The sequence below is a fragment of the Sturnira hondurensis genome, unplaced genomic scaffold (assembly GCF_014824575.4).
Source record: "Sturnira hondurensis isolate 20B ecotype Veracruz unplaced genomic scaffold, ASM1482457v3 Scaffold0011192, whole genome shotgun sequence".
In the NCBI taxonomy this organism is placed as follows: Eukaryota; Metazoa; Chordata; class Mammalia; order Chiroptera; family Phyllostomidae; genus Sturnira; species Sturnira hondurensis.
This window is the reverse complement of record NW_028083823.1, coordinates 491,751-509,819: the sequence shown is the minus strand read 5'-3', so window position 1 is coordinate 509,819 and position 18,069 is coordinate 491,751. Positions and strand designations below refer to the sequence as shown.

General features: G+C 43.8%; 2 protein-coding genes across 2 annotated transcripts in view; both read right to left on the bottom strand.

Moving 5' to 3' along the window:
* Nucleotides 1–4,270: 4,270 nt before the first annotated feature.
* On the bottom strand, nt 4,271–5,074 carry LOC118996241 (ferritin heavy chain-like). The gene is made up of 2 exons (XM_037059546.1): nt 4,898–5,074; nt 4,271–4,807 (listed from the first exon to the last, which is right to left on the bottom strand). Exons 1-2 carry the CDS (start codon nt 5,072–5,074, stop codon nt 4,271–4,273), a joined length of 714 nt encoding a protein of 237 aa, XP_036915441.1.
* Nucleotides 5,075–9,206: 4,132 nt separating this feature from the next.
* LOC118996240 (ferritin heavy chain-like) overlaps nt 9,207–18,069 on the bottom strand; it is a 44,017-nt gene continuing 35,154 nt past the window's right edge. The window contains exon 2 of the mRNA XM_037059544.1: nt 9,207–9,861. Within this exon, the coding sequence (XP_036915439.1) occupies nt 9,207–9,861 (655 nt within the window). The remainder of the gene's footprint in view (nt 9,862–18,069) is intronic.

Below are 18,069 nucleotides of genomic sequence, written 5' to 3'. Positions count from 1 at the left end.
GTGTAAAATAGAGTTTAAAATTTAAAATGAGTTTGAAAGTGATGGCAAGGACCTGTAATTATATTTTGGTGACTCTGTGCGTGCGTGTGTGTGTGTGTGTGTGTGTGTGTGTGTGAATGTTGTTGGAAAGGCTCATAGGATGTCTTTATGTAATATTTCAGAAGACTGTTTGTCTCCTAATAAAATGTTTAAAACCATGGAAGATTTACATTTTACTTCTTGGCTTCACATGCCAGCTTTGCAATAAAAAAGTAGATTCAAGTGTTGCAGGCATTCCAAATTTTACTGTATTAGGGGGATTGGTTGGCCAATGGGCAATCCTGTAAAAATCTCACCCATTTATTACATTTATCTGAAGCTTATTTGGTCTGAACAAAAAAAAGTCTGCTGTAGCAAGGGTTTCTTTAAAAGCAGTAATAGCAAAATTTACAAATAACTTGTTCACAAAGATTCTAAGGAGATAGTGACAACCTTAAAAAAGTTTCATAGCGGAATCTAGAATAATGCCAATGTGTGCGAAGGAGCACATTGAAATTCTGAGAAGTAAAAAAAAAAAAAGGCTTTGTGTAGAGAATCTGGAGTGTGGTGCACCCACCAGGATAGCTAAAACAAAACAAAACAAAAGGTAATAATGATAATGGTGTCTCTCTTGCCTAATGGAAGCATTCTGGAAAAAACAACAACTTTTCATTGTTCCCAGCTCAGGCTGTGACACCAAGAAGGACAAAAAAAATTTAACAAATGTTACAGCCAGACCTCAAAGGAACACCTGTAGCTTTCTGTCCATAAAACTGCAAGAGACTGAACATAATGTGATTTCTTTGGTTACAGAAGATCCACAGGCTGCCTCATACACTGAAAGAATAGAATCAAAACTCAGAGTGTAAAGGTGGGACTCTGAGCTGGCAAAAACAAGTGAGAGCCCCAGGAGCACACCACTTCCCATAATGAATTCATTGTCAAATCATGAAAATATTACTCCCTGTGAAAATGGTATCTTTGTCCAGGCAGTTGCTATGTTATGTACTACATATAGTACTTCAAAATATTCCTGGTTCAGCTTATGTTTCTTATAAGTATTGATTTTGTTAGTTTAAATTTAAATATAAACAACAAATCTCTAAAGTTGGAACTCACTCAAAATTCTGAGAACTGAATTTTGCAGCTGAGAATTTAAAATTAATTCTGATTATATATATTTAAGGGTAACCTGCCCATTTATCTACCATTTATCTGATACAATTTTTTTTATCTGATACAATTTTTATTTTAGTAAAATAAGACAACAGGGATGCATACCAATATTAGGTGGCTTGAAATTTTTCACAAAGAACATTTTTTATTCCCATTGTTAATTGCTCCTACAAAATTTTATAGGTGTTTACAATAGCTGCTGATGAATATAAACAATATTATTGTTAGATGGTGAGTGTTGTTAAATTGAATAAAAACAAAATGTCATCGAGATGAAAAGATAGTGCCTGAGAAACAGATGGAGAATCATAGAGTCCCAGGGGATATTAGTACTCATCTAGTCTTACCCACTCAATTTACAAATGAGAAAGTCCAGTCCCAGAGTGATTAGCTAGTTGGTAGGTTGTGAGTTATAGCTTGTGACTCTGACTTCAACTCCAGAGTAGGAACTACTGGTAAAGGTAGCCAGTCTACAAGATGGCCTCCAATGACCCTCACACTCCACAATGAATCTGAGCTAGCTTTGTCTGACCAATAGAGTGCGGTGAAAGTGGCATTCTGAGACTTAAGACCTGTAGGCTAGGTCTAAAGAAGACTTGCAGCTTCCACCTGGGCCAACTTTTGGGAAACCCTTCTCTCAGAACCTTGTTGCCATGACATGGGAAGCTCAAGCCACATGGAGGACTTGTAGATGCCCTAGTAAACAGACCTAGTTACCTTTCCTGTCAAACGCCAAACACTAACTGACAGCTTCATGAATGCACCACTTTGCATATTCCTCCCTATAGAGCCTTCTGAAAACTCTAGCCTTAGCCAGCATCTGACTCGAATCACATGATAGGCTCCAGTGACACACATCCAGCAAAGTAGAGTGAACACAGAGAACCATGAGGGACTATAGTAAAAATTGTTGTCTTCATCCATTAAGTTTTAGGATAATTTTTATGCAGCAATGAATAGATAAGTGAAACAGAGATAGAATTAAAAAGAGTCTAGAATATCACTCCTTTACTCATGCACGTGATGAATAAGTTTCATATGCATTACTTCATCAAGAAAATTGTCTTCCCCTCTTTTAAACCAAAGCATGACATGACAGATCTCAAAGCTTGAGATCTGACTCAGACATCCAAAGACAATGATAAGTCCTCTTTCTACCATTCTAAATTCTATAACCCTGAACATCCCTAAATGTAATGACAATAACTTCAAATGGCATTTATGTGTTAGTCATTAATGCAAAGTGTGTTTACACTCATTTAATCTTCACAAAACCATTATGAGATCTGTTCTATTAATATCTCCATTTATGTGTGAAGAAACTGAAGCACCAATGACTTTACACAAATTTGACGTACACCATTAAGCTACTAAGTATGCACATTCCAAACCCTCAACAATCAAACCCTAAAGTCAGGGTCCAGGAAATACACTCTCCCTCCATCCAGGGTCCAAGTGATACTCACTGACTCCATACAGTGTCCCACAGAATAGCCCCATGGTTTATGAAATACTCTCTCCCTCCATCCCAGATCCAGGGAATATCCACTACCTCCATCCAGGATCTCACAGAATAGCCCCATGCTCTTCCAGGGCACAGGGAATATCATCTCCCTCCATCTAGGGTCCACGGAATACCTCCTCCATCCACTCAGGACCCAAGGAATACCCTCTTCATCCAACCAGGGTTCAGGGATTACCCCTCCCTCCTTGGAGAGTCCAGGGAATACCACCTCCCTCCATCCAGGGCCCAGGCAATACCCGCTCTCCACATCCTTGGTCCCACCAAATGCCCCTGCCTCCATCCAGGGTCTCACAGAATAGCCCCACCCTCATCCTGGGTTCAGGGAAAACAGACTCCCTCCATCCAGGGTCCTGGGAATACACCCTCCCTTCATCCATGGTCCAGAAAAAACCTCCTCCTTCCATTCATGGCTCAGGGAACACCCCCTCCCTCCATCCAGGGCCCAGGCAATACCCGCTGCCTCCATCCAGGTTCCAGGGAACACCCTTTCCCTCTGTCCAGGGTCCCACAGAATAGCCCCAAACTCTTCCCGAGTTCAGGGTCCATTCAGGGTCCCGAATGCCCCCTCCCTCCTTCCAAGGTCCTGGGAATATGAACTCCCTTCATATTCAGGGCCCAGGGAACACCTCATCCCTCCATTCAGGGTCCAGGGAATACCTCCTCCCTCCATTTAAGGCTGAGGGAATACCCCCACCCTCCATTAGAGCCCCAAGGAACCCTTTCCCTCCATCCAATATCCCACAGTATAGCATCACCCTCCTCCAGGGTTTAGGAAATATGCCTACCCTCCAACAAGGTCTAGGGAATACCCTCTCCCTCCATCCAGGATGCCAGGGATACCCCCTCCCTATATCCAGGGTCCAGGGAGTGTCCTCTCCTTCCATCTAGGGTCCACAAAATACCTCCTCCTTCCATGCAGAGCCCAGGGAATACTCTCTCCCTCCATCCAGGGTCCCAGGATACCCCCTCGCTCCATCCACTATCCCACAGAATAGCCCCACCCTCCTCCAGGGATCAGGGAATGCCCACTCCCTCCATCCAGAGCCCAGGGAACACCCTCAGCCTCCTCCAGCGTCCCAGGGATATCCCCTCCCTCCCTCCAGTTTCCTAGAACAGCCCCTCCCTCAGTCCAGGGTCCCATGGAACACCCCTCCTTCCATCCAGGGTCCTTGGAATACCTCTTTCTTCCACTTAGGGCTCAGGGAATACCCCCACCCTCCATTGAGAGTCCAGGGAATAGCCCCATCCTCCTCCAGGGCCCCAGGGATACACCCTCCCTCCATCCTTGAAGATCCCGAGCTGCTCGTGATGGGACACGGGTGACTGAAGTGACCGCTGCATGTCTGTTTAAAGCCTAAACGGCGAGGACTTTACACACGTGAATCAACGAAACACCTTTACTTGTTTAGCAACCAATCACTTTTGGAAGTAATGATAAAACTCAAACATACATACTTAAGTGAACCTTTTGCAGGGCAATAGGGCAACAGGTATGCTCGGCACGGTGACCAGGGGAAGTCACCCCGCGGCTATCAGTAAAGCAGTCCCGGCTCAGTTACTGCTGTCGCCCAGGGTGAGCGTGCCAAAGAGGTACTCTGCCAGGCTCTCTTCGGGGGCCCCCAGCCTGCGCAGGTCGACGACACTTGCTGCCAAGTTTCGGATGAACCTCACATCCTGGCGCAGGTGGTGATGCTCCAGGAACTCACACAGCTGGGCGTCGTTCTTGGCGGTGGCCAGGTGGACTAGATTGAGCAGGCTCTGGTTGACCATCCTCTCCATCTGCAAGGCGTATTTCATGGCCCTCTGGCCGCTCTCCCAGCGGCTTCGGTCAGGCCTCCGGATATCGCCCAGGCGGAGGCGACCCCCTCGCTGGTTCTGTAGCCGCATCAGCGTCTGGACCTGCTCCCATCCCTCCCTCCACTGCCCCAAGAAGAAGGGGGCCAAGTGCTTCAAGGCCACTTCCTGGCGGTCGAAGTAGAAGGCCATGGACAGGTACACGTAGGAGGCGTGCAGCTCCAGGTTGATGTGCTTGTTGAGGGCGGCCTCGCATTCCTGGGAGTAGTTCTGGTGCACTAGCGAGGGAGGGGGCTGCGGGGGTGGCGGGGGTGGCGGGGGTGGTGGGGGCGGTGGGGGCGGTGGGGGCGGTGGGGGCGGCGGGGGCGGCGGGGGCGGCGGGGCCCCCTCCGTGGGAGGCTCAGGAAGCAAGGCTAGAGGGGCAGGCAGCAGGGCTTGCGGGTCGGGCTCACCGGCCAAGAAGGCCAACAGAGCGCCACGACGAGGGCTGAGGGGCGGGCTGCGGATGGGGCAGCGGCGTGGGCGAAGGCGGCGGCGTCGCGGGCCCCGGATCATCCCCATGGTGGTCGGGGAGGGCAGCTGGAGCTCAGTCGGCAGCAGCGATGGCAGTGGGGACCTCGGAATGACCCCGCGGTGGGCGACCAGTGGGGCCGGACACAGGCGTCCGCAGGCGCTAGGCCGCAAGGCGGCTGGCGGCTGGTGGCTGGCTCTGAGGTGGCAGCAGAAAGCGGAAGATGGGGCCGGAAGAGGGAAGAAAGGAGCACGCACAACTCTCGCGAGGGTTGGAGGGGGTGGGATCGATGATGGAGGATCCCCTGGGAGGGCCGGAGCAGAAGGGGGGCTTCAGGGGGGCCCAAGTGGGCAGAGTGCCATCGCCATGTTCCACGTTCCATCACAGCCTGGGGGAGGGCAAGGAGAAGCTGTTCCGAGCACCTGGCACTTAATATGTTTTCCTCCCACTTTTTATTCTTTATGCTATTACAGTGGTCCCCATTTTTTGTCCCTTTTCCCGCCTCTATGCAGCCCCCACCCCCACCAGGCCATTCCCATTCCCTTTGTTTGGGTCCATGGCTCATGCCTACGAGTTCTTTGGCTAATCCCTTCCCCTTCGTTTCTCCAGCACCCTGCCTGCCCCCACCACCTCCCCTCTGACAGGTCCCCTCTGACAGACCTGGCCAGAGGGCCTCAAACCTTTCTCATTTTCGAAGTCGTATGAGTGACAGAAGCCTATTTCGTTATACTCCTTGATTTCTATCTCCAGAAAGTCCTTTGGGAAGGACTTCGGAGTGATAAAGGTGAAAGGGGACTCTGGCTATTTAAAACAAACTCCTTTCAGCCATAAGTGAGTTTATGATGATGAGGTACCTTTGGGGAGTGACCTAAGGAAGAAGGGCTGGTTGCCAGGGGAACCAAGTGTGTTGTTAGAGGGTTGGGGCTTTCAGGCCTTCATCCTGACCTCTGGGGAGGGGAGAGGGGCTGGAGGTTGACTAAATCAGGAATGGCCAATGATTTAGTTAATCACACCTATGGTAATGAGGCCTTCGTTAAAACCCTAAAGGAAGGGGTTCAGAGAGCATCTGGGTCAGTGAACACACAGACGTCCTGTGAGGGCCATGCAACTAAAGCTGTCAGGGAAGCTCTGTGTTCCTTCTCGCCACACCTTGCCCAAGAGTTGCTGTGCATCTCTTGCACCTGGCTGATCCTGAGCTGTACCCCGTTACAATAAACTGGTTATCTAGTCAGTAAACTCTTTTCCTGAGTTCTGTGAGCCCTTCCAGAAAGTTGTCAAACTTGAGGAGGAGGTCACAGGAACTTCCAATGCATAGCCTGTTGGTCAGAAGCACAGCTGAGAACCTAAACTTGTAAGCAGTGCCTGAAGTGCAGGATGTGAGGCAATCTTGTGGGACTGAGCACTTAACCTGTGGGATCTAACTCAAGGTAGTTCGTATCGTTATTGAACTTTAGGTCTCCCAGTTGGTATGTGGAAAGTTGGAAAATTGGTTGGTGTGGGAAAAAAATGGACACATTTGTGGTCAGAAATGTACTTGTTAGTAACGGACAACTTTAGGTCAATAAAGTCAACGATGGAGTTGAAATTACACTATAGGCTCATCCAGTGTATGAACTTAAGTACAAAATTTCTAAATACAAATGTTAGTAAAACGAATCCACATGACATGTAGTCACCCACATTCACTCAAGAAGAAATATTTACCCAGAACAGCCACATGAAGTGAGCTTGGCAGCCTTCCCTGCTCTCGAAATATTTTGGAATAGCATGAGAGGGAGAGGTGTTCTTGGAATGTTCAGTAAAATTCACCTGTGAAGCCATCTGGTCCAGGGCTTTTGTTCACTGGGAGGTGGTTTGGTTTGTTGTTGTTTTTTATCAACTGCCCTGATTTCATTAGTTGTAAGCCATCTGTTCAGTTTTCCTGTTTCTTCTTGATTCGGCTTCAGAAGATTGTATGTTCTCGAAATTTATTCATTTCTTCCAGATTATCTAATTTGGTTGTACATACTTGTTCATAATAGTTTCATTTGCTGCTTACACACCTCAAACACAGACTTTATTGTATCAGTTTCATCCAACTAGTGGGTATATGATCAAGGCCCACTGTGGTTAAATAACACCTACTATGCACGAATGAGTCAACATAGCAGGACTGACATCACTGTCTTTAGAACGGCCTCCTTGCAAGGTTGGGCATTGAACCTGACATCTGGGAACTTTGATTTGGGAAGTGTTCCAACCTTCTCTAATTGATAAGAATGTCATTGTGTCTAGAGTGGGTAAATAAAACATATGTTCAGCAAACAGTATGCTGAACACATGTTTTGTTTCCATATGTATGACATCTTGGTACTTGCTAAGCCAAGGGTGCCTACACACCCAGCTCCTGATACATACATGGAGCACTGAGTCTATAAAGAGCTTCAAGGCCTCAGTTATCTACATGATCATTCTGGTTAGACGTCCAATGGGCATCTCAGATTTTACATAATAATATGGCAGTCCTACCCCTGGGAAAAAAGTCCTCAAATTGATAAACAGCACTACCATCACCCCAAGTACTCAATCCTAATCACCAGAACCTAGATTATTTTAATCATCTCTCACTCCTTCACCTCTCAACCATAAAAAGCTTATCAGCTCGTCCAATCTTTGTGGACTTTGCCCACATCTCTTTATTTTCTTTCACCACCATAGTTCAACCCCCATTGCCTTTCACTTGGACCAGCTACGATCTCTTAACTGGGCCTCCCAGCTTCAGCTCTCCCCCACCCTCTACATTCTCCAAAACACTCAGTCAATGATAACATGCAGGGGAACTTATGCTACTTCATATTCAGTATCAGAAATTTGACCTTGTATTTTTCAGTCCTATGGAGATAATTTGGGGTTTGTGGTGTGATGTTGCCCTAATGGAAGAAAGAGGAAAAGAGAAGCAAGGAGCTATAATTGGATATTTTGTACGGGTAATATACATGTCCATCATGGGGACTGTGGGAAGTCACTCCCATGTCTCTGGAAAAGCCAGCCTAAGGCTCAGCTATCATTGTAGTTGCTCAGGGTGAAGTTGTCATAAAGGAACTCTGTTAAGATGGCTTCTGGAGTCTTCATCTTTCTACCCAGGTATTGTTAAGAAACATTAACATTTTCATATTTTAGTAGCGGAAAAACTTCAGGTAAAATGTAAGAACCCTCTAATTCTTCCCCAATCTCACTCTCTGTATTGTTTCCCCAGTGGCAAGCACAGCAATAATTTTAAGGCCAGGCTTTGTATTTTGAGCATGGACATGTATCTACTTTCACCAGGGTCCCAGACCATCCACCTGACCACCCCTGCTGCCATATACCACATGGTTTCTAAGGAATAGATAAATTCTGCATTTTCCAGGGTCCCAAGGAAAACCCTCTCACTCCATCCAGGGTCCAGAGTCCAGGGCATACATGCTCTGTCCATTCAGGGTCCAGGGAATACATATTCCCTCCATTTAGGACCCAGAAATTACCCCTGGCCTCCATGTAGGGTCCCTCAAAATAGCCTCACGATCCTCCAGGGTTCAATGAATACCCAGGCTTTCCACCCAGGGCCCTGGGTATAAGCCCTCTCTCCATCCAGTGTCCAAGGAATACCTCCTCCCTCCATCCAGGATCCAAGAATAACCACTCCCTCAAACCTGGGTTCCAGGGAACTCTACTTCCACCATCCAAGGACCAGGGAATGTCCTCTACCCCCAACCTGGGTTCCAGGGAAGGCCCCTCCCTCCTCCAGGGTTCAGAAAATACACCCTGCCTCCATCCTGAATCCAGGCAATACCCCCTCCCTTCATGCTGTGTCCCACAGAACACCTGTTCCCTCTACCCAAGGTCCCAGAGAATACTTGCTCCCTCTATCCATGGTCCCAGGGAATATGCCTTCCTATCCACGGAGATCCTGGTCTGCAAGTGATTGGGTGTTTGGAAAGAGAGACTCCTACATACCTGTTTTACTACTTACAAGGCTAGGATTTCACACACACAAATCAATGAAACACCTTTATTTAGTAATCAATAACTTTATTGGAAGAAATGGTAAAACTTGAACATAAAACCTTAAGTGAACATTTTGAAGGGCAATATGGCAATAGGCATTCTCAGCACAGTGACCAGGGGAAGTCTCCCCGAGGCTATCAGGAAGGCAGTCCTGGCTCAGTTCTTTCTGTCACTCAGGGTGAGCTTGTCAAAGAGGGACTCTGCCAGGCCTGATTCCAGAGCTCCCATCTTGGGCAGATTCATGACATGGCCCCCCAACTCTTTGGTGAACATCACCTGTTGGTGCAGGTAGTGACTCTCCAGGAAATGGCACAGGTGGCCGTCCCCTTTCTCAGTGGCCAGCTGGTGCAGACTCAGCAGGCTCTGGTTCACTTTCTTCACCAGGTACAAGGCACAATGCATGGCCCTCAGGCCACTTTCCCATTCATCCCAGGGAGGACTGCCGATGTCCCCCAGGCGGATTCGGTCCCCACACTGGTTCTGCAACTGCATCAGCCCCTCTGAGTGCTTCTCCTTGTTGGACCTCTGCAGGAAGAACTGGCTTAACTGCCTCAGGGCCAGGTCCTCAAGGTCAAAGTAGAAGGCTATGGACGAGTACATGTAGGAGGCATGGAAGTGTACATTGATGTTGTTGTTGACGGCGGCCTCACACTCAGGGTGGTAGTTCTGATGCACAAAAGAGGGCCCGGGCAGCACCTCCATGTCTTCAGGCACAGATGTGGGGCTGCAAGACTGCTGTGGTGCAGAATCCCAGGCGGCAGGGTGGGCTATAGCAGGGGCGACTGTGGAGGCTGCGGGGCCAGGAAGTGTCCTGCATTGGCGCAAAACACTGGTGTGTTAACATATCAGGCGCCAGGCCCTGCAGTTGGCTCTGAGGTGGGACCGGAATAACCCACCCACTCAATAGTGTTGAGGGAGGGGGGAGGCAGCAGCTGGTACTGGGGCAAGGCTTGGGGGTCGGGGTAACGGCATTTCCATGTTGGCAGGGGTGCTTCATGGGGGCCAATGGGGCCAACTGCATGGACACTTTCCAAGTTCCATGCCAGTCTGGCTGAGAGGGCCTCTCAGGGCTGGGCATCTGGCAGGTATGGCATTCTAAAATGTCCTTCAGTTTATCTGTCTATTGCTCCCATCCCAGAAAACTGTACTTGAAAAATAATTAAATTTAAAAAAATGTTCTTCAGGAATACAAGTGCAACTGTTTTAAGTTAACCACCTGACTGATTTCTTTGAGCAACTTGCATGTATATTGCCCTAATGTGATTGTTTCATTAAACAAAGCTGTTTTGTGGTATCAGTGGTAACATAACACCTCAAGGCTTTGTTTGAATGACTTCGAATGGACAAGAGGACAGTTCCGACAGCCCTACTGACTTCCTAGACCTCATTCCTCCAGGGATCTCCCCTTTCTCCTCCCACTCATGATCAGTTTCACTTTTCCCTGACAGCAGAGCAGGGTCTGGAGCCTCTCAGTGGCTCGAGCACCTCTCCATCTTTCACTCTTGGAATTTGTTCTTCACTCCCTTTACTCTCTCTCCTGTCTTCATCTTTCAGCCTAGTTCTGGACACTTTCCTTCTGCCCTGTGTACATCCCAATGTGGAGTGTCGGTGACCTCCTCAATGACCCCCTAGAGGCCTTCCCCCTTTTCTTCTTTTTATTTTTTTATTATATTTTATTGATTATTTCATTATAGTTGTCCTATTCCCCCCTTCATTCTCCTCCACCCTGCAGGCCCTCCCCCACCATTCCCCCCCTTTAGTTTATGTCCATGTGTCACAAGTTCTTTAGATTCTGTATTTCCCATAGCATTCTTGCCCTCCCCCACTGTCTGTTTTCTACCCACCACGTATGCTACCCTTTTCACCTGGCTTGCCAGTCTCTGTCCTCTTAGGTAAGCACAGACTTCAGTTCCCCCTGGCAGGAAACAAAAGGTTTATCTAAATCCTTAAGGAAAGCCCTTAACCATGTGGATGTATTCCTCACCTGCCACCTCATTGGTAGTTTCACTGCCACTAAGCAAACCCTTTTCCCCTAAACCTTTCACTTCACTTGTACAGAAGGAACCAAAGTAGTTGAAGATACCACTGATGTCAAATTGCCCTTAATTCATTCAGCAAATTCTCACTATCGAAAAATGCCCAGGCACTAGTCTAGGGTTTGGACAAATACTAGTAACAAGGAGAGACTTCGTCTGTTCCCATGGGATTTGTATTCTAGTGCAGAAGCAGATCGAAACACAAACAAACAAGAAACTGCCATCTTTCTCCCCTTTGTGTCCCAAGTAAATACATACAACATTTTACACATACATGGAAACTAAAAGGAAAAAATGTGTTCTTTCAATTCAAGGAGATTATAGTGGAAGACATAAGACCAACCTAGGTATTTATAACTAATTGTTCATGATTAGTTCAACCACCACACATAGACTCCACATATGTGTTGGACACTGTGACTCTGGAGATACACACAAGAATCAAACGTGGGTCTGCTCTCAAGACACAACATAGAGTGACAGCACATCATAAGGGCTCTCACATGGTGTGATGATTGTGAATAAAATGCCTGCTTTCAGTTAAAGGTTTATTCCCACAGTTTTCATTACTGTACGTTTTGGGGGTTGTCTATTTCTCTTTGGAAACTTATGCTACTTAACTTTTATTAAGTATTTTATTGTTATTCTATTACAGTTTTCCCCATATCTCCCCCCCCCAGCTCTCCTCCAAGCAGTCCAGCCTCATTCAGTGTTTGTGAAGACAACAAAGGATCAGATATCACCTTGCAAACTTATCTAATCAGTTTTAGAGGTATTCAATTGGTTGATTATGTAAAAATGGAATAATAACAGAGTCTATTAGATGTGTTGATTGTACTGATAGAATCATACATTAGACCTAGAAAAGAGCTACATGACCACCTTATTCGTGGGGAGCACCTCCCCAGGACATCCTGACTCTTGCTAAGGATCTCTTTCATCCCTCTCCTGAAGAGGAGAAGAAGAAACACAAGAAGAACCCCCTGGTGTAGATCTGCAATTCCTACTTTATGGATGAGAAATGTATCATCAGCGACGTCTTCAGTCATGCACAAATGGTAGTTTTGTGTGTTGTCTGCTCCATTGTCCCCTGTCAGTGTACAGGAGCAAAAGCAAGGCTTACAGAGGATGCTCTTTCAGGAGGAAGTAGCACTGAAAGCACCCCAAATCAAGAAAAGTGAGGGACCATCCCAATAAACACATTTTGGTTACAAAAAAGAACTACATGATCAGCTTCTCAAGGATGTAAAAGTTCGATCTATATTTCCTTACACCAGTGTTTAGTCTTAATGTAATTGTGGACTTTCTAAATTTCTTTGGGAGATTTCATTGTAGACCTCACTGTAAGAATCTGTTTAAACAGAAGAAACCGTGATTTTATAGAATGTTTCTCATTATGTTCCTGTATTATATAATAACTCATCCTTATAATTTTACTCTACCTAAGGTTGGAAAACTATCTCTTCTCAGGGACATGGATAAATAAGCATGGGCTGGGAACCTCAAAATTCCCTGAAGGAAATAGACATATGTATAAACAAAAGTATTCCCTCCACTTTTTCTTTATTGAGGAGTGTAAAACTAAATACACACCCATAATGAGAAACTATAACAGAAGATCATGGTTTTAAACAATATATGAATATTCGACTATAAGATGAGGTTTGCTTGAAATGTTTGTGCTCAGTGTTTATAGTGTATTAGTGTAAGTCAGGGTTCTCCAGAGAAACAGAACTGGTAGAATATTATCTATTTGTCTGTCTGTCTGTCTGTCTGTAAAGTAAAGAAATGTGTCGTGTGGTTATGAAGGCTCAAAAGTCCCCAAATCTGCATTTGGCGAGCTTGAGACCCAGGAGAGCTGATGTTGCAGGTTGAGTCCAAAGGCCAATAAGTTCAAGACCCAAGAAGTGAAGTTGAAGGCAGGGGAGAAACAGTGTTCCCCACTCAAACACAGTTGAGAATGAGGAGTTCCTTCTTCCTCAGAGTTGGGTCAGCATTTTTGTTCTATCCAGGCCTTCAACTGATTAGATGAGGCCCACCCACAGTAGCTAAGACCAACTGCTTCACTCAGGGAACTGTTTAAAATATTAATGTCATAGAAAAACAACCTGACATGCCCTCATAGAATAATGTTTGACTAAATATCTGTGTATCTTCTGGTGCAGTCAAGCTGATATATAAAATTATCCATCACTGTATTATTCGTAATGCAGAGTCAACAAATAACACTTCTAATGCCGTAATTTGCAAAAACTCTGGTTGATTTTTGATTCCCTTCATCTTTTAAAAATGCCACAGACGTAATAGTTATACCACTGATATTAGACAATAAGTTCTGACTCAGCATCAGTAATGAGCTTTCATTCATTCATTCATTCATTCACTCAACAAATTTCTTTTGAGTACATATTATATGCCAGGCATTTTTATATATCCTAAAATAAAAACCTGTCCCACAAACTCCTCACATACTCTTTTTTGCAGGTAAGTGTTATTCACTGTTCTATATAATCTTTTCTTTAACAATTAACATATGCAGTAAGCATGATGATATATTTATAAGGAAGCAGATCATGAGTAAAAGCAGTTGGTGACTTACTCTGTGTGTGTTTGCATATGTATAAAACTTATTTAATAAAGCAGCAGTGAAAAGTGATAGCAATCCAAAATCGGTATTATCTTATCAGTCCTTAATATCACATGTCTCTGGGCTGTTGACACTGTATTGCCTCACTGTTACAGATACTCTCTCCGTTAACTTTTTGCCATCACCAGCCATATTTTGCAGATGAAGAAGCTGTGAATTTGAGAGTCAGCGACATGCTCCAGCAAGCACACATCTCGTAATTAGCAGCCAGTGGCACTCTGATCCGGATTCCTCTCTGGGTAGTTTGGAAAGTTTGGCTGCACCATGAGCTCCTTCAGGGCAAAGACTGTTTAACTGCTTAGACACTGAATTTCACAGAGTAGGGGCTCAGGGACACTAGTTAAAATGTTGAAGGCCTCATTAAAAGCTTTATTTTGTTATTTCTCATTATTTCTCCAAATTAAAACAAGTGAGTAGGAGTGGATGTTGAATGTGTTTAAACTGGGTTTCCTTTAGAAGGATAAAAATCAGACACCCAATGGTGACAAATTATTCTTATCATTTTACTTTAATATGCACAAACATGAAACTAGGTATAAAAATCTCTATGCTTAAAGATATGCCTTTATAGCTGTCAAACTAACAATTTGTAAAGATGTGCAAATAAAACGATAACATTACAACTAAGAAGATTCGGTTGCACTTCAGATTATGCTTTTCCTCTTAAACATAATCACTTCTGACTGAGAATACATTGGCTGTCTCTTCTCTGTATGCTGAGATTCAAGTTCTCTGTCGAGTGCCACGCCTCCATTCCCTGATGCGTGTGGACCGTCTCAGGTCTGGACCACTCTTCTTTAGGAAACAGTTGGCACGCTTTAGTTCTCTGGGTGATTCATAAAGTAAGCTTCCTTTCAGGAAGCGGGAGGCATTATTTAAATACTGTCTGTCCTTTTAAATTAACTTGTGAAAAGGAAAGTGGTACTTTACTCTGATGTAGTTATTCTGGTTTCATGAAATAATACTTAAGGTCTCACTAATTTCAATACCTGAAGGTGCCAAAGTTTCATTGTAGTGAAATATTTTTCATTTCCCAGTCATCACTTTAAAAGGAAATTTTAGTTTTTGAAGCTGCTGAAATCAGTCACTGTGACTATATGCATGGACATGGGACAATTGTCCTTTTTACACTTGTACCGACCAGTCAGCAGCAGTCACACTCAGCATGATTCAAACCACGTGCAATTGTGCACACTGTATCTGTGTGGCTGTGGTGACCTATAAAGAGATCGAGAGAATCCTAGCAGTGCTTCCAATAATTTTTCTGTTTTCCTTCTTCAAACTTTTAGTGTTGACATTATCACAAATTTTCCTCTTTCCTCCCTTTGCCAACCTCCACTTGGCCCCCACCCCATTCCTTCTGGCCACCACCACACTGTTGTATTTCATTTATATGTAAAGTCAAGGACAAATACAGACAAAGAACACGAAGTTAGAATGACACAAACATACCATATATCTAATCAGTACCTATTTAGCATCTAATGTAAGTCCAACTTGGTCGTAGACTTACATTAGATGAGTGCAACTGGCAGTGATTTTGATCTCATGGGCTCAATATTCTGTTTCAGTTCCCTTTATCGCGTATATATACATGCAATATAAAATTAGTTTCTGATGAGTTGATAATAAGAATGTGCTGTGATATGTATTTACTTTCAAATATTCACGTGTATTCAATAATATTTTATTTGAAAACCTTCCTTCTATTTACACAAATACAGAAGGTTCTACAGAAGTGGTCATACCTTTCCCTTCACAACAATTATGTTTGGGGAAAATATATTTGGTGCAATTGTGTAATTTAACCTACAGATCCAGAACGTCTTGGTTGAAGCTGTAGATAATTTGCTTCACTAAAATCAAGTGTAAGTTTTTCCAAACAAGAGAGGCAAAACGTATAATCCTTATAAAATTTTCTGTGCCTCACAGTCATATTGACCTGGAGTGTTCATAGAACAAGTTTTAATGTAATCACTTTTTTTCATGATTGGACATGAGCAGTTTTCTCTCATGTTATCTTTTTTAACTTTTCTTTCATGCTTACAAGTGTTTATATGCTGATTTTCTCATTCATAAAAATATAATGACCTCAACTAGCCCATGTTAAAACTCAGTAAAACACACCACCTACAAAAGTAGGTTTTGTGTAGTGTTTTCTGTGTGCTACTCACAAAATTACCTTCCTTTGGAGCTTTTTATTCTCCAGTTTTTGCTCTTACTTGAAAAATAAACAATGTTCCCTTCATTTATTTTCTTGAAGACTTTTGTCATTTTCCCAAAACAAACAAATAAACAAACAAACAAACAAACCCCCCTCAGTAGTTAAGGTCAGTTAAACACATTTAGGGAATTGCAACTTCCTAGGAAATACCTGATTATTTGTTAGTTTTCTGCCAAAATGATTTTAAACTTAATTTATTTCAATGCCAGTCAGTGGGTTGGGACACATTCTTTAGATAGAATATAAACATTCACTTTTGCTTATGTGGATGGAGTTTTGAAGTTCTGGTTCCTTGCCTCACAAACCACTCAAGAAGAAGGGCTCCCTAATCTGCCCAGTGCTGTCACCTGTATGACTTGATTCTACTTTGGTAATGTTATCCCGTGAGTTTCAGCAGCCAGAAAATGGCTGATTTCTTCCAAACCATTGGCAGTGATGCAAATTTATAGTGTGTGTGTGTGTATGCATGCATGCCCCTGTGTACGTGTATGTGTTTACACACACACACAACAGCAACAAGAGGGATTGAGTGGAAAGACAAAACCTAGCATTCCTCTAAGGACATGAATCAAACATGTTATTGAGTAATTAGTGGCATTGGTGAGGCCAAAAGCAGCCCACTTGAAGGGAAGAGGCTGTTGAAAGTGGAAATTGAGGGGACAGAACTAGTGAAAAGAATTCTTGGAGGATAATAGTCTGCTCTCCCTTTGGCTGTTCATGTTTAAAGCCCTTGTCCTGGAGGAGAAGAAGAAAGCTGTTTTGAGAGCAGATTTTGGTGGCAGAGAACATTATTTTCTTCTACATGCAGCTTTTGAAACTGCTAATGGCTTAGCGTTCCTCATCTTTTCAGGGATTAAAACCAGTAATGATAATTGGGAATGTCTTTTCTTTGTCCTAAATAACGTGTTTACAATCACTTCCCTATTGCACCAGATCTCTATCAGTTATCAGTTGTTTTAGTCCCTCCTAATTCTTCACTTTGCTCCTTAATCAAATGTATTCTTCAATTATGGTGAAGAGAAATGCAATTTTCCCTATTTGGCCCTTCCCCTTCATTCTTTTTTCTGCATTAACACTCCCTAATTTTTAGGGAAAAAAAGACAATAGTATATAAATGGTTTAAGGTACAGAATTCCTCAAGTTATAAAAATCAATTCCTGTGTCATTATTAGTTAATAAATACATTGATCATATCAGTTAAGTATTTAAGTTAATCATTTTGTCTGCAGTAATTGCAGCTACAAGATGCAAAAAACCCATAGGGGAAGTGGATATAGGAAAGACAAGATTCTATGCAGAACGAAGTGTCCACTTCACTGTCTTCTACATATAGTGTTTCATAAACCATGGTGGTGATTTTCCTAGCCATGCTATTAAATATATTTGATTAGAATTTTTAGCATCCATTTATACAGTAATGTCCCCAGTATTCAATGAGATTTTGGGGAATGCATTAAGGGGAGAGAATTTTTGTTTCTTGCTCCAAACTGTACTGTCGCTTTTGGATACTTACATCTAGTACTATATGGTGACTTGTCTGATGTCTATGATAGGTGGCATATTAAGACATATCTTTATCTCAGCTATACCATCACAGAATATGGTAATTGTTTATTGTTCAAGTACAGTTGTTTCCATTTCCCCTCCACCATTCCCCCACCCTCATCCCTGCCTCCCACCTCATTCCTACCTGCTTGGGCTTTGTCCATATGTTTTTTATACATGTTCCTTGGTGACCCTTCCCCTATTTTCCCCCCTTATCCCTCCCCACTCTGGTTACTGACAGTTTATTCTTTATTTCAGTTACTCTGGTGATATTTTGCTTGCTTGTTTGTTTTGTTGATTAGGCTCTACTTATAGGTGAGATCATATGGCATTTATCTTTCACTGCCTGGCTCACTTCACTTAGTATAATGCTCTCCAGTTCCATCCATGTTGTCCCAAAGGGTAGAATCTCCTTTTTTCTAACTGCTGCATAGTATTCCATTGTGTAAATGTACCACAGTTTTTTGATCCACTCCTTTACTGAAGGACACTTAGGTTGCTTTCAGCACTTGGCTATTGTAAATTATGCTGCTATGAACATTGGGGTGCATAGGTTCTTTTGAATTG

Excerpts from the sequence above, each read along its gene's own strand:
- LOC118996241 (XM_037059546.1), bottom strand. The coding sequence starts at position 5,074 with ATGGGGATGATCCGGGGCCCGCGACGCCGCCGCCTTCGCCCACGCCGC. Across the intron at positions 4,808-4,897 it reads CTGAGCCTCCCACGGAGGGG|CCCCCTCCCTCGCTAGTGCA; the intron begins GCCCCGCCGCCC and ends CCACCCCCGCAG.